The 15,277-nt window shown below is 33.8% G+C and overlaps 1 protein-coding gene across 6 annotated transcripts; it reads right to left on the bottom strand.

Annotated features, from left to right (window-relative positions):
- Positions 1-3,889: 3,889 nt before the first annotated feature.
- On the bottom strand, positions 3,890-8,546 carry LOC116144691 (ultraviolet-B receptor UVR8-like). 6 transcript variants are annotated; one of them, XM_031430139.1, is made up of 9 exons: positions 8,030-8,546; positions 7,545-7,604; positions 7,261-7,371; positions 7,056-7,146; positions 5,418-5,423; positions 4,600-4,642; positions 4,430-4,508; positions 4,294-4,340; positions 3,890-4,169 (listed from the first exon to the last, which is right to left on the bottom strand). In XM_031430139.1, the coding sequence occupies exons 1-7, from the start codon at positions 8,064-8,066 to the stop codon at positions 4,488-4,490; spliced, it is 369 nt and encodes a 122-aa protein (XP_031285999.1). In that variant the 5' UTR covers positions 8,067-8,546; the 3' UTR covers positions 3,890-4,169; positions 4,294-4,340; positions 4,430-4,487. The 6 variants fall into 6 exon arrangements, 4 of the variants coding, with proteins under 4 accessions (XP_031285999.1, XP_031286002.1, XP_031286001.1 ...); XM_031430142.1 differs by having other exon boundaries at positions 7,526-7,604; XR_004130297.1 differs by lacking the exons at positions 7,056-7,146; positions 7,261-7,371 and adding an exon at positions 7,879-7,921 and having other exon boundaries at positions 5,418-5,511.
- Between the last annotated feature and the right edge of the window lie 6,731 nt (positions 8,547-15,277).

The following is a 15,277-nucleotide window of genomic DNA, read 5'->3' on the forward strand; positions in this document are numbered from 1 at the left end:
AGTAGGGACTTTAAAGTTGTTGGCTTTTTCAAGCAACTCCCACTATTCTGCCTAGATGCTTAGATGCCTACAAGAGGAATAACAAGAAGATATTGTCAATATTCTGCCCTCACATAAAGAGGTACATCATCATTTCTAGATTTGAGACCAACTGTGATATTGTTCTTTATATTCCCATAGCCAATTTCATTAAAGCTATAACAAACATGATCTTCAATAGATATAGCAAAAATCTCAACTCAACATTACACTTTACTAGAGTTGACAAAAAATATCTAAATAGTTAATTAGTCAAAATTAGACAACTAATACAAATTCAAAATATATGGGCTCCTTTAATTCACTATTTTTACCCGATCCTATTCCACTATTCTATTCAAACACCCAAAAATGTATTTGTTTTAATATTCTCAAAATCTCATTCTATTTTATTCAACTCAAAACATCAATAATTACATTTCTCGTAAAAATAACTCAACTCAACCCAACTCAATTTTACTTTTTCCAAAATACTATTCTAAAAAACATCAGAATAGTGAACCAAACAAAGCCTAAACTATTTACTATTTCCAACATTTCCACCACCATGACATTGTTGTATATCTCCATTCCCTATTTCATGGAAACTACAACAAAGATTAAATGGATTTTAAATTAACAAAATATTTAAAAATTGAATCCTCACCAAAAAGCAAACTCTAATCACGAAGAAACTATATAAAAACCTTTTCTCTTTAACAAATAGAGCATTTTTCCCAACAAGAAAAACAGGGATTTGAAATAAAATAAATACAAGTATCAAACATAGCATTTCATTGCTTTAATAATCAAAGTTCCAATCATTAAAAATAGCTTTGAGCCTTTTAAGCTTTGACACTAAACAACCATAGTTCAAGTGAGAACTCCAAAATGAAGAAACCACAGATCAAAATCGGGGTATTGAATCCACGTTGACCGAGACCTAAAAGGTAGCAGTCTTGATAAAGAAAAATAGCTGGCAGTAACAAGAAAAACATGGGTCTGAAATAATAGAAATCTGGAAGTATGAGATATAACAATTCATTGATTTTTTTAAACATAATTAATATGATTCAAGTTCCAAACAATAAGGAAAGCCTTAAGTCCTTGGCACTTTGTTAAAAAAAAAAAAAAAAAAAAAAAAAAAAAAAAAAAAAGACATTGGAAAGCCATGGATTGAGTGAGAACTTCAAAATGAAGACACCAACCATACCAGGGGTGCTGAATTCACTTTGACGTAAACTGAAAAGGTAACAATACTGAGAATGAAAAATTGTTGGCAGCAAAATGTAAGACATGGAATTGAAATAATAGAAAATTTGGAAAAAAGAAATAAAGCAGAATCATAGGATGCATTTGATTTAATATTTCTACCCATATTCCCAATCCTATTCTCCAAATATTATTTGGCACATTATTCCATAAATATTACTATATTTTTTAATTACTTTTAGACCCCTTAAGTTTATTAATTTCATTAAATACCCCTCCAAAAAAGTTTAAAAACTAACAAAAACACCCATATCAACCCATACTTGCCAGATTCCGACAACCACCGTTGGTGATAGCCGGAATCTGTACAATGGCCTATACCACGACGGCCACTGGCCTGTAGTTCACTGATCTGGCCTTTTCTGGCCAGATTTACAGTGGATTTGGCTAGAAAAGACCAGATCTAGCCATCGTTTTAGCCTTTTTCAGCCATCGACGGCCACAACAAGCTGTAGATCTGGCATTTTCCGGCCAGATCCACCACAGATCTGGTCGAAAAATGCCATAACGACGTGTTATGACACAGATCCGACTGGTCTGTGTCGTAACGCAATTTTCCGACCAGATTCCGACGATGGTGGCCGCAATCTAGCACTACAAGTGGTGGGGGTATTTTTGTCATTTTATATGTTGGGGTATTTAATTAAATTAGTAAACCCTAGGAGCTTTTTTATAAATTTTTAAATTTTACCTCGTAATACTCCCCCATTCAATTACCCAATATTATTCCCAAAATCCTATCCAAAATAATAAACCAAACGCACCTATAGCTATCTGAACATCACCAAAGTTACCCAATTTCCAATCATTAAGGAAAGCTTTGAGCCCTTTAAGCTTTCTTCTAAAAACAAACATAGACCACCATGGATCGAGTGAGAATACTAAAATGAAGAAACCAAATATCACAATTGGGGTGTTGAATCCACATTGACTCATACCTAAAATACAGCAATCCTGAGAAAGAAAATTTTTTGGCAGTAAAAAGAAAAGGCTAAGTAAAAGGGTCTCCTTGTGTAAGTAAAAAGAAAATGATAAGTAAATGGCCAACACATGAAGCCTTGACCTGCCTAATAGAAATGGTCGCACCTCTGAGTTCTGACGATGCTCTAATATAAACCTCAATGGATCAAGAATAGGAATTCATTAGGCAGCCAAATAATTCAAAGATTTTATACTCAACCATCCAATATATTCCAATATCAAGCATAGAGAACATTCTTCATGGATAAAAACCTATATATTAAACTGACATACCCTTTAAGCTTTCATAGCAACTAAATATACAAAAATAGTTCAACAACTGTATGCCATAGTAATAACAAAATGTTCACCATTATAATATGATTCACATAGAAATAAATCAAAGAGAATTGAGCTATAACAAACTGGGACCTGGCTGAAATTTATTGATTAAGTGTTGACCTGGGTACATATTACTAACACGTGATTACAAAGATGACAAACATTATAAAAGTGGGAATGTTTAAATCATTCAAAGCTTCAATTAAAAATAGTTAATTATCAGCACCGAACAATGAGTCATAAACCATTGGAAACAAATAATCATCAAAGATCAATCAAGTTGGGTGCAAGGTTATCCATATTCGTCAAGAACTTTGGAAGTTCCTGAAAAAATAAAACTCAGGCTTAGCTCATTACGAAATTGGAGAAGTAAAATAAAAAATAAAATAAAAAGAAAGGTAGTGAGACTACTGCAGAATTTTTACTTACTTCCACACTAAAACTGCCAACCCCATTATGACACAACCTAAATAAGAAGCAAATTAAACTTAAAACTTGCTCCAAGTAGAAGTAATACATCAGACCATACACCACCAATTAGCACTAACCAGTATTTCTTGAACAATGTAGTAAACCTTGAACCAAGCATTTCAATTAGATTCCTCCTTTTCGACATGCTCAAGTCCAAGTGCGCAAGACTCCACCAATACAGGACAAAAAATAGGATGAGAAAATCTCATGACAAACATATACAATAAACAAATAATCATCAAAGATCAATCAAGTTGGGTGCTGCATGGTTATCCATATTCGTCACGAACTTTGAAAGTTCCCTAAAACTCAGACTTAGCTCATTAAGAAATTGGAGAAGTATAATAAAAAATAAAATAAAAAGAAAGATAGCGAGACTACTGCAAAATTTTTACTTCCACACTAAAACTGCCAACCCCATTATGAAACAACCTGAATAAGAAGCAAATTAAAATTAAAACTTGCACCAAGTAGAAGTAATACATCAGACCATACACCACCAATTAGCATTAACCAGTATTTCTTGAACAATATAGTAAACCTTGAACCAAGCATTTCAATTAGACTCCTCCTTTCCAACATGCTCAAGTCCAATTGGGCAAGACTCCACCAATACAGGACAAAAAATAGGATGAGAAAATCTCATGACAAACATATACAATAAACAATAGTATATTTACTTTAAGAAGTGCAAATTTGAATAAAGAAATAACTCATTTACAGCTAAAATCATTCTCTTTGTCCACATGAGATGTTATACTTGTTTCTCCCTCAAGAAACTGATTCTTGAGAGTAAAAAAAAAAAAAAAAAAAAAAAAAAAAAACCCACACTGTCAAGAGACTTGCGATTTCTTGTTGTGCAAATCACGTGATGAACAATCTAGCAAGAAATCATGATGAAAAATCACAATGGTCTAAGGATTAGATATTCTCAGAAAATCCCTCTTACATATATGAAAGAACTTTAAAATAAAAGAAAGGAGGAGAAAATCGATATAAGAACTTGTCACAACACACGTGTGATAACCACCACATGCAACTTCATCTGAATATGGTAGCTTGCTATTCATGGATGGCGTTGTTGCATTTTTTCTGTTTTGAAAGACCTACATTCATTTCATTAATAATATTATCATTTGACAAGGTAAATAAACGCTACAAGAAGAGCCTACACAATTGACCTGAACTGTGGTTGCCAAAACCTATCAAATTACAAATTCTAGAACTCACCATCTTATCTGCTGCTTTCTCAACAAAAATAAAGACACAGCCCTTTCCTGGAATTTCAGAAGTCATGATTGTTTAACCTTAGTCAGATAAGAGACATCATGGAGAAGATTAGGCACAAGAAAAGTTGATGAAATACCATCAATGCATGTCGAATGCAGAAGCCCAGCAGCCGCTTTTTTGACCCTGCGATGAGGTCAAAAGGTGCATTTTTGACCCTGCGATGAGGTCAAAAGGCCATAATAAATGACACATTCATTTCAGTGCTGACAACATCAATCACCAGTTGAATCAACACAAATAAAATACCTTGACTTTCTCAAGTTCCTTGATAAGTCTTGGTGTGTATTCACTGTGCAAAAAGTATCTATTAATTCATAACTAAAAGGGAACAAAGAGTCCTGTCCATCCACGGAGGAAATAAGTAGAGAAGACAAATGAAGTAAAATGCTGTCTCTAGGAAGACGAGATTTTCCACCTAGTAGCTTATATCTCATTCAAAAAATAAAACTTCCACCCTGAAATTTCCTGGAGACTTAAGATTCCATTAACCTTAAACATAATAAAGTTACATAATAGATGTGAAGTGAAACTTCAAGAGGTCCCTGTCTATGGTTGCATTAAGTTGATATCATAGCTAGAGTTCATTGTTCTTTCCAAATTTTTACTAACTCGCCTCGGTAGCCAGATTGTGATACACACTAATAAATACCAGAAAAATAAAATGATAAAATGATAAATGTAACAATAAACAAGAAAACTCAGAAGCAGATTAAAAAAAAGGACTCTTTATTTGTATCCAAACAAAATACTAGTCATGCACAATTCATGAATAAAAGAATTTGTTGACTAATCTTTGCTATCACATCATACAAGTTTTACTGGTGTTATCCACATACTCATTCCAAAATATCACAAATCAACCGCAACATGTGTGACAAATTATAGAAGTACAACTTCAACATCACCAATTAACAAGATATTGTATGTACTTTAATTAAGAGAAACAGATTGACAGATTTTCAAGCAGTGGAAATGTGAAAAGTTCTAATTTTGCAAATAAAAATAAACGAAAAATTTTCTTTTTCAAGTTAAACCGCTAAAGATTATAAAATCAACAAATGAACCTGGAGCTTCTTAAGAACCCGAAAATGCTTGATTCATGGCCATGACCAAGTCTTCTAGACCCTCCTCCTCCCCAACTTAAAACCTCTCCTTCATCTGGATCAAAATATAAACAATCAAGGCCAAACAAAGTTTACACCTTAGCATTTTTTAATTAACAAAATCGGCAACTAACTAGCATCAAACATAGAATCTGTCTTTTCAGTTCCAACCAGTAACAGCAACTGAGTGCTCAGAACCCAAAGCTGCAAGTTTTATGCAGATACCACTCAAGCACTCTATTTTCGTCAGAACAGGAACTACTTATGCCGCTTCTGCATATCGTATTCAGTACCATATAGTATCAGTTTGAGAATAAGTTATGTTAGATGTTAAATATGGAAGCCTGAAACAGCGTCGTTTAAGTAACACTAATACGACGTCGTTTTAGGCATATTAACTTGGGAAAAATTCAGACCACAGGATGCGTTTCAGATTGAACGGCCAGGATCACTCACAGAGTCAAACCATATATAAGCGTATGTTCATTCAGTTTTGATAGAGAGAGAAAACGACAGTGGCTAGGGTTATTTGAGTCGGTTATTTTTCTCTGTGTTAGGGTTGAGATTCTACATTCTAGATTGTGAGTATCAGTCGAGTGATTAGGGGCTTTAATCATTCAGGTGAGAGTGTTGTTCTCTCGGGTTTGGGATATTCAGAGGGTATCTTATAAGGCTGATTGCTGTTGTAAACGGGTAGATCTGGTGAGTGTTGAATCTGTGTAATCTTGATGGTTTTCTGGTAATCGAAGTGCAGCGAGCTCATACCGTTCTTGAGCTCAACTTGGATGTAGCTTATCCATAAAAGGATAAGTGAACCACGGTAAATCGTGGCTTGTTCTGTGTGTTTGATCTTTGTGGTATTCTTGTGTTTCTTGGTTTGATTGTGGTGCGTTGTTAGATCAGTTTTTGCTATTAAAGTATAACAGTGGTATCAGAGCCATTTTCTTAAAAGTGAAGTTCGTGTTCTGCAAAATTAGGGTTTCTTAAATTAGGGCTCCTTTCTGAAAAATTGGGGTTTTCCTTGGGAGTCTCGAAATTAAGTCCTAGAGAGTAAATCTTTCTCTTACGAAATTAGGGTTTTGTGAATTTGGGAATTTTTGTTAAAGAAACAGAAATTAGGGTTTCACAAAATTAGGGTTTCGGAAATTGGGGGTTTTTTGATTCGATTATTTTCTTGAGTCTAGAATTGGTTCTAGAGAGTCAAATCTTGATAAAGTGTAAGGGTATATCGGCTGGAATACCAGTGACCGCCTTAAAAACTGTCTGGCAGTAATTGGCAACTTCTTGTGTAACAACGCCAAGTACGCCTTAGACTTTCTTTTCTTTGTGTTTCTTTCTTTGTCATTACAGGAAAATGAGCACCACCCGAATGGAGATATCCCAATATGATGGGAAGATCGACTTCGGCAGTTGGAAAAAGAAAATGAAGGCNAACATCACCAATTAACAAGATATTGTATGTACTTTAATTAAGAGAAACAGATCGTCAGATTTTCAAGCAGTGGAATTGTGAAAAGTTCTAATTTTGCAAATAAAAATAAGCGAAAAATTTTCTTTTTCACTTTAAACCACTAAAGATTATAAAATCAACAAATGAACCTGGAGCTGCTTAAGAACCCTAAAATGCTTGATTCATAGCCATCACCAAGTCTTCCGGACCCTCCTCCTCCCCAACTTAAAACCTCTCCATCTGGATCAAAATATAAACAATCAAGGCCAAACAAAGTTTACACCCTAGCATTTTTTAATTAATAAAAGCAGCAACTAACTAGCATCAAACATAGAATGTCTTTTCAGTTCCAACCTGTAACAGCAACTGAGTGCTCAGAACCCAAGGCTGCAAGTTTTACAAGTTTTATGCAGATTCCACTCAAGCACTCTATTTTTGTCAGAGCAGGAACTACTTTTGCCGCTTCTGCATATCGTATTCAGTACCATATAGTATCAGTTTGAGAATAAGTTAGAACGTCATTTCTTCACTGTCTAGAAAACTAATGCTACAGTAAGTAAAACATTCTCAATAGAAAAATACATAAAATGACAGCAGACATAGAAACATATAACATTACGTTGAGGTTCAGTTGTTACTTTTTCCAAGACCAAGCTGTCCATTGGAGTTCTTTCCCCAAATGTAGAGCTCCCCATCCACTACCAAAAAACAAAAAAATAAAAAATAAAAAAAGCAATAGAATGCTTCAGTAAATATATTAGAAAAGATTAGGAATGTACAAGGACATCATAGACATGTATATACACTAGCATATATTCTTTTAACCATGGATCATGCCCTAACCTTCCCCATGCAAGGTTGTTATGAAAGGTATTTGATTTCAACTGTAAGCTATCTAGACTAGGCTCCCTTTGAGGATGCATACTATAGGAGAGAGATATAGAAAAAAATGTAAACCACAAGAAATAGCACCTTCGGTAGATGTGGTAAACGTCTCTGCTCAAGTTACTCACATCTATAAACGATAAAACAGTTGAATTTTTCAATTCGAAGCGCTAAAAGATTGTATTATCATAATGAAGGAAAAAAATTAGTGGATAAAGAACCGATGGGTATAGCATACCTATTTGATATCTCAACGTTTTGCTAAAATCTGTCATGCAAAGAGTAGTATCGAGCCCTCCCTTGCACCCTGATTATATGGTCATTTTAGCTAAAAAGAGACATGGTCACCATGCGTTTCCTTTTTGAACCAAGACTGGCTGCACATTCAAACAGTTACTGCAGTCCCTGATACAATATTTGAAAGGCTGCCCAAGAAGATGAGCCAATTCAAAACAAAACTTCGATGTGTCCATTAACTAGATGAAAGTAAAAACTATGGTTAAACAACCAGTTAGGATAACAAGGTATGAGAACACACTAAGGCCAAATTCTCCAAGAAATTTGCTAAAATTGGTTAAACCCTGTTGAATTGAAAAAGTTACACCAGAAACCAATGTTTATTAAACAAAAAACCATCTGGCAAAATAAAAGAGTTACTAAAACTATTTTTCTTTTCTCATCTTTATTCACTATGAATTATCCACTCTAGTCTATAATAATTGCATTCACATTGTAAACCTTTTAAGTTTCCAGAATTAAAANAGCATAACCAATATTATTCAAGTGCCAATCATCAAGGAAAACCTTTTGAGCCCATACACTTTTTTGTAAAAACAAACATTGGAAAGCCATGGATTGATTAAGAACTACAAAATGAAGAAATCAAACATCAAACCAGGGTGCTGAATCATTGACATAGAGCTAAGAAGGTAATAGAGTCTTGAGAATGAAAAATTACAGGCAGTAAAAACCAAAACATGGATCAAAAGCAATAGGAAATCAAGTAAATTATTGTTGTCTCAACATTACCAAAGTGATTCAAGTTTCAATCATTAAAGAATGCTTTCAGCCCTTTAAGCTTTCTTCTAAAAACAAACATAGGACCGCCTTGGATTGAGTGAGAATTCCAAAATGAAGAAACCAAAAATCAATATTGGGATGCGGAATCTGCATTGACTTAGACCAAAAAGGTATCAGTCCCAAGAAAGAAAATTTGTTAAATAAAAAATCCTTGTCAGAGTTGGGCAAAGAAAAAAACAAAAGAAGACGAGTGAAATGAGGAAGTTTCTCCCCCATAGAATAATAATGATCACCTCAATATCTCAAGGACCACAATTTCCACCACTTGTGGCCAAGTTATGATTCTTGGACATTACTAAAATTTCAAGTATGTACAAATTGGTTGTGCAATACCGAACCTAACAACCAATGCATGTGAACATACTTGAAATTTTAGTTGAATTAAATGTTCACATTCTATAAATTTTAGAATAAATTTCCAACTCAAGAAGAAAAAAGCTACAGAAAGAGAAGAAATTGCAAAAATAAACAAGAAAACTCAGAAGTAGATTAAAAAAAAGGATTCTTTATTTGTATCCGAACAAAATACTAGTCATACACAATTCATGAATAAAAGAATTTGTTGACTAATCTTGCTATCACATCACACAAGTTTTACTGGTGTTATCCACATACTCATTCCAAAATGTTACAAATCAATCGCTACATGTGTGACAAATTATAGAAGTAGAACTTCAACATCACCAATTAACAAGATATTGTATATACATTAATTAAGCTATCTAGACTAGGCTCCCCTTGAGGATGCATATTATAGGAGAGAGATATAGAAAAAATGAAGTTTATGCTGCCAAACTTACAATAGCCTTGTAGATTTACTAATATAAATAGACTTACCGAGATACTCTTAAATCACATTGACAACAATATAATCTATTTTGAATCTTATTATTTCTCTTCAATAGGTAACATATATTTCTGTCATGCCTAACTTAGTCACATAAAAAAATTGTCCATACCTACATGACAAAGAAAATCACTGACACAATCTCTTGACTTCCACATGCACAGTAGATTCATTTACTCATAGTCAAGTCTTGAGTCTAAAAGTGCTCTTATTAGTTTATCACTTAACATACCAACTTAATTAGGAAGAAGTTGTTCAAACATTTCATATTTAGTATGCTCATGGCACTACAATACAACATCGCTCTTTCCAATGATAAACTCTGGCATATTGACATTTCACTTAGTACCAGTTTTTTATAAAATTTACCCCATAGTATCCTTCATGTGAAACTATATATCAACTTATCAATGTGAATATGGATCGCGCTTGGCTTTAGATTCAGTACCAAGTGTTATCTCAATCCATTCTCATGGAAGCCCTCTCATGACAATCAGGTTTTAGAGATACCTCATATGTCGCAGTCTCATACCGCTTAGAATTATTGATAGTGTAATCTTTGTCCAAGAAGCCTTAATGTGAAAATGAGGAACATAAAGAATTAAATTATTTCTAGCATTTACCACATTATTTCTTTGAACATCATCAGTTCTCTCACCTGTAATGGCTGCAGAGTGATAATACACCAGTTGAGATGTGCACAACCAGTTAATAATAATAAGATAATAAGAGAATGAGTAAGTGAACAATCTAGAATCAGCAGTCCAACATAGACACTCTCTTCATGGAAAAAAAAAGGAGTTAGAAATATAATACCAAAGAATAACTTATATTTTCTAATATGCCGAGCTGTCCAAAATCATTAAGACCAGTAGCATAAATGCGACCATTATCTGTGACAAGAGAATTATTAATTTATGAGCTGAAACTCATAATATTAGTAATTGAAGTTAGAAAGACAATAACATTTAGAGAGGTATGGGCCCACCACAGCAATGGCTTTAACGCATAATTCTCAAAGGCACACACAACAACAGGACAGGCCTCCACTGAGACTCCAGCTCCCTAAACCTAATCTTCCGTAATCTCCATTCCCCCACAAGCCGCAAATCTCTTTTTCGGCTCACTGGACTCCATCTTCTCCATAATTCTCTTAATTATATCCCCTTTTGTAATTATTTGATCATTCCACTCAAACTTCTACTCCACACTGTTTTCTCACGAAGGATAGGAGAACCAGAGAGAATGAATATACAAACTATTGCTCCTAAGGTCTCAACGCTTCTTCCAGAAGTTTTATAAAAAACCCAATTTGGTACCATGCCTAACCCACCATTTTATAATTTAACCATTCCCTTCATCAACAATAATCTAAACCTAATAACATTTAAAAAAAAAAAAGAAAAAAAAAAAGATGCACACTGACCTATTTTCTCCATAGTACATGTAAATAATCACAACCAGAAACATTTGAATCCATACAGAAAAAAATACCCACTATTTCTAGTAGGCCAGAGATTTTTTCAAAAAAAATAATATATGATTTAATAAATATCATGACCTTGCCACTTAAAATAACCCTAGACACGAGAAACCATACGCAATTTAGCTTGTAGAAAAATGTTTCCCCAAATTCATCATCACAGAACAACAAAAATTCACCGAAAAAGTCACATAAGGACTCCATAATAATTTTTTAGTAGTCAATTTCAAAGAGTTGACAAGAAGAGAATCAATGAGATAAACAGACACTACACTAATGAAATAAAAAATAAACTACTTCTAGACTAGTAAACCATCTTCACCACACATACTAGTCATTAGACTCTCAACATAGAAGCCATATATCAACCATACTCCCACATTAATCACAAGCTTGGGCTGCTTCTAGAACCATGCACAACTTAAATCCATCAATTTTAAAAAAAAAAAAAAAAAAAAAAAAAAAAAAAAAAACAATTCATAAGACATTGTGTCACAAAATTAACACATACTTTTCACTAGAATGCATGACAGCTTGGAAGCATTGTTTACAAGCATATATAATTTCAAGAACTGATAAAAAATAAAGAAATCAACTAGCAATTAAACTAATATGGCCAACAATTCCTGCAAAAAGACAAAGACCGATAACTAAAGTAGATATGATTTCAATAATAAAAAGTCCAATAACAAGAAAAGGAAATTAATCTTTTGTCAATAGAGAAGTCAAAACAAATAATAAAAATGTTTTATCCCAATTTTCTTGCCACTATGCACCTGTGCACAAAAAAAACCAAAAAATCAAATCAAATTTCTAGTTTGTTTTGCTCGTTGCACGATTCACTGCAACTCATTTCTCTATCAAGATACTAAACTGTGGAAAATAGTGTTTATTCATTCACAAAATTTCTCTACAATCTGTCCCTTTTATATAGAGAATTCAGACAGTGAAGCAAACTCACTTAGGTTTATGAATTGATATTATAAATAAAGCAAGTTGAAGAAAAATTATGAATTCTAGCAAAAACTTAAATTCCAACTAGAAAATCTAAGAAACCAGCCAGGGTACAGAAAATGAAAGGAGCAATTAAAAAACCCATAGTTACAATTTTTTCCTACCATATTGCGGTAGGACTTTAAAGCCACTGGCTTTTTCAAGCAACTCCCACTATTATCCTTACCACAATATTCACAAAAAACTTCAAATGATTCTCTCATTGCCTAGATGCCTTTATGAAGCGATATATAATAATAAGCAGTTGGACAAAAAATAATTCTAGCAAAAACTGAAATCCCAAAGTTCAAAATCATAGCAAGCAAGCCAAGGTACGAAACTGAAATTACAAATTTTTCCAGCCATATTGCAGTTAGGATTTAAAGCTACTGACTTTTTCAAGCAAATATCCCCACTATTATCCTTACCACAATATATAGTAAAAACTTCAAATAGTTCTCTCATTGCCCAGATGCCTTTAGGAAGTGCTATATATACAAATAAAGCAAGTTGAAGAACAAATTATGAATTCTAGCAAAGACCTAAATTCCAAAGTAGAATCTAGAAAGCAAGCCGAGGGTACAGTAATTGAAATGGACAATTAGAAACCCATAGTACATTTTTTTCCTACCAATTGCAATAGGACTTTAAGCTGTGGGCTTTTTCAAGGAACTCCCACTATTCTGCCTAGATGCCTACGGAGGAATACAAGAAGATATGTCAATATTGTTCCCCCACTTAAAGAGGTACATCATCTTCTAGATTTAAGACCATCTGTGAATTGTTCTTTATATTCCCATAGCCAATTTCGTTAAAGCTATAACAAACATAATCTTCAATGATCAGCAAAAGTCTAAACTCAATATTACACTCTACTAGGTGACAGAATTATCTAATATAATTAGTCAAAATTAGACAAATATACAAATTCAAATAGAATATTTACTATTTCCAACATTTCCACCAATGACATTGTTGTATATCTCCATTCCCTATTTCATGAAAGCTACACAAACATTCAATGGATTTAAATTAACAAAATGTAAAAATTGAATCCTCACCAAAAGCAAACTCTAATCACAAAAGAAACTATATAAAAAACTTTTTTTTTTACAAATAGAGCATTTCCCAAAAGCAAACAGGGAAAAAAAAATAGAAGAACCAAACAAGCATTTCATTGCTAATAATAATCCAACATTAAATAGCTTTGGCCTTTAAGCTTTGACACTGGACAACCATAGTTCAAGTGAGAACTCCAAATGAGACCAAGATCAAAATTGGCTGCTGAATCCATGTTGACCGAGACCTAAAAGGTAGCAGTACTGATAAAGAAAATAGCTGGCAGTACAAGAAACATGGGTCTGAAATAATAGAATCTGGAAGCATGAGATATAGCAATTCTGATTTTTTAACATAACAAATATGTTCAAGTTCCAACAATAAGGAAAGCTTCAAGTCCTTTGCACTTTGTAAAAAAAAAAAAAAAAAAAAAAAAAAAAAACATGGAAAGCCATGGATTGAATGAGAACCTCAAAATGAGACACCAAACATAGCGGGGGTGCTGATTCACTTTGACTTAGACTTAAAAGGTGCAGTCCTGAGAATGAAAAATTGTAGACAGTAAAAGCAAACTGGAATTGAAATAATAGAAATTTGGAAAAAATGAATAAAGCAGAATCATAGCTGTCTGAACATACTAAAGTTACCTATTTTCCAATCATTAAGGAAAGCTTTGAGCCCTTTAAGCTTTTTCTACTAACAACCATAGAATGCCATGGACCGAGTGAGAATACTAAAATGAAGAAACCAAAGATCAAATTGGATGCTGAATCCACACTGACTCAGACCTAAAAGATAGCAGTCCCGAAAAAAATAATTTTTTGGCAGTAGAAAGAAAAGGATAAGTAAGGTCTCCTTGTGTAAGTAAAAGAAGGATGTAAATGGCCAACACATGAAGCCTTTGAGCCTAATAGAAATGGCCGCACCGCTGAGGATGCTCTAATATAAACCTCAATGGATCAGAATAGAATTCTTTAGGCAACCAAATATTCAAAGATTCTTTACAACCATCCAATATTACTGATATCAAGCATAGAAGACATTCTTCATGGATAAAACCTATATTCAAGTACATACCTTTAAGCTTTCATAGCAACTAAATATAAAAAAATTAGTTCAACACTGTATGCCATAGTATATACAAAATGTTCACCATTATACTTTATTCACATGAAATAAATCAAAAAGAACTGAGCTCTAACAAACTGGGACTGGCAAAATTATTGATTAAGTGTTTGACCTGGCTACATATTACTACACGTATTACAAAGATGACAAACATATAAAGTGGAAATGTTAAAATCATTCAAAGCTTCAACTAAGCATAGTTAATTATCAGCAGAGAACATGAGTAATAAACCATTGAAACAAATAATCATCAAAGATCAATCAAGTTGGGTGCAAGGTTATCCATATTTGTCAGACTTAAAAGTTCCTGAAAAAAATAAAACTCAGGCTTAACTCATTAAGAAATTGGAGAAGTATAATAAAAAATAAAATAAAAGAAGATCAGTGAACACTGAGGTTTGGAAAAAATGACTCGTCAAATGAAGGACGACTGGGCGCATTTAAAACAATGGACCATGAGGAGGGCTCGATAGCAGAAAATCGAGATCACTTCAATTGTCACGAAGTGATACACGAAATAAGAACTGCAAGAGAGCGCCATGGCGCGATCAGAGCACACGTGGGGACGAAAAGACATTGATGTGAACGAGGGTTAAGTCACTTGAAGCTCCAGGTCAGATCGGTAGCATTAACGAAAGTCCCTCCCAACATGGGCTCGCACTGATCTACACGACAACAAGTGGCTACAATCCTACAGACAGGTCAAACGCTATGTAATCGTATACGACAATGTGGAACGGTGGGAACAGTAGGTAATGTGAGATGCGAATGGAAAGTAATTAGTCAAGCGCGAGGAGCGTGTAGAGGAGGTATAATGTATTCAACACTAGAAGGGGGACGTGCAGAGGAAAAACATCACCTGGGGACGGGAGCGGGGGACGCATAAAATCCGAAGG

The sequence above is a fragment of the Pistacia vera genome, unplaced genomic scaffold, assembly GCF_008641045.1.
Source record: "Pistacia vera cultivar Batoury unplaced genomic scaffold, PisVer_v2 Contig451, whole genome shotgun sequence".
Classification (NCBI taxonomy): Eukaryota; Viridiplantae; Streptophyta; class Magnoliopsida; order Sapindales; family Anacardiaceae; genus Pistacia; species Pistacia vera.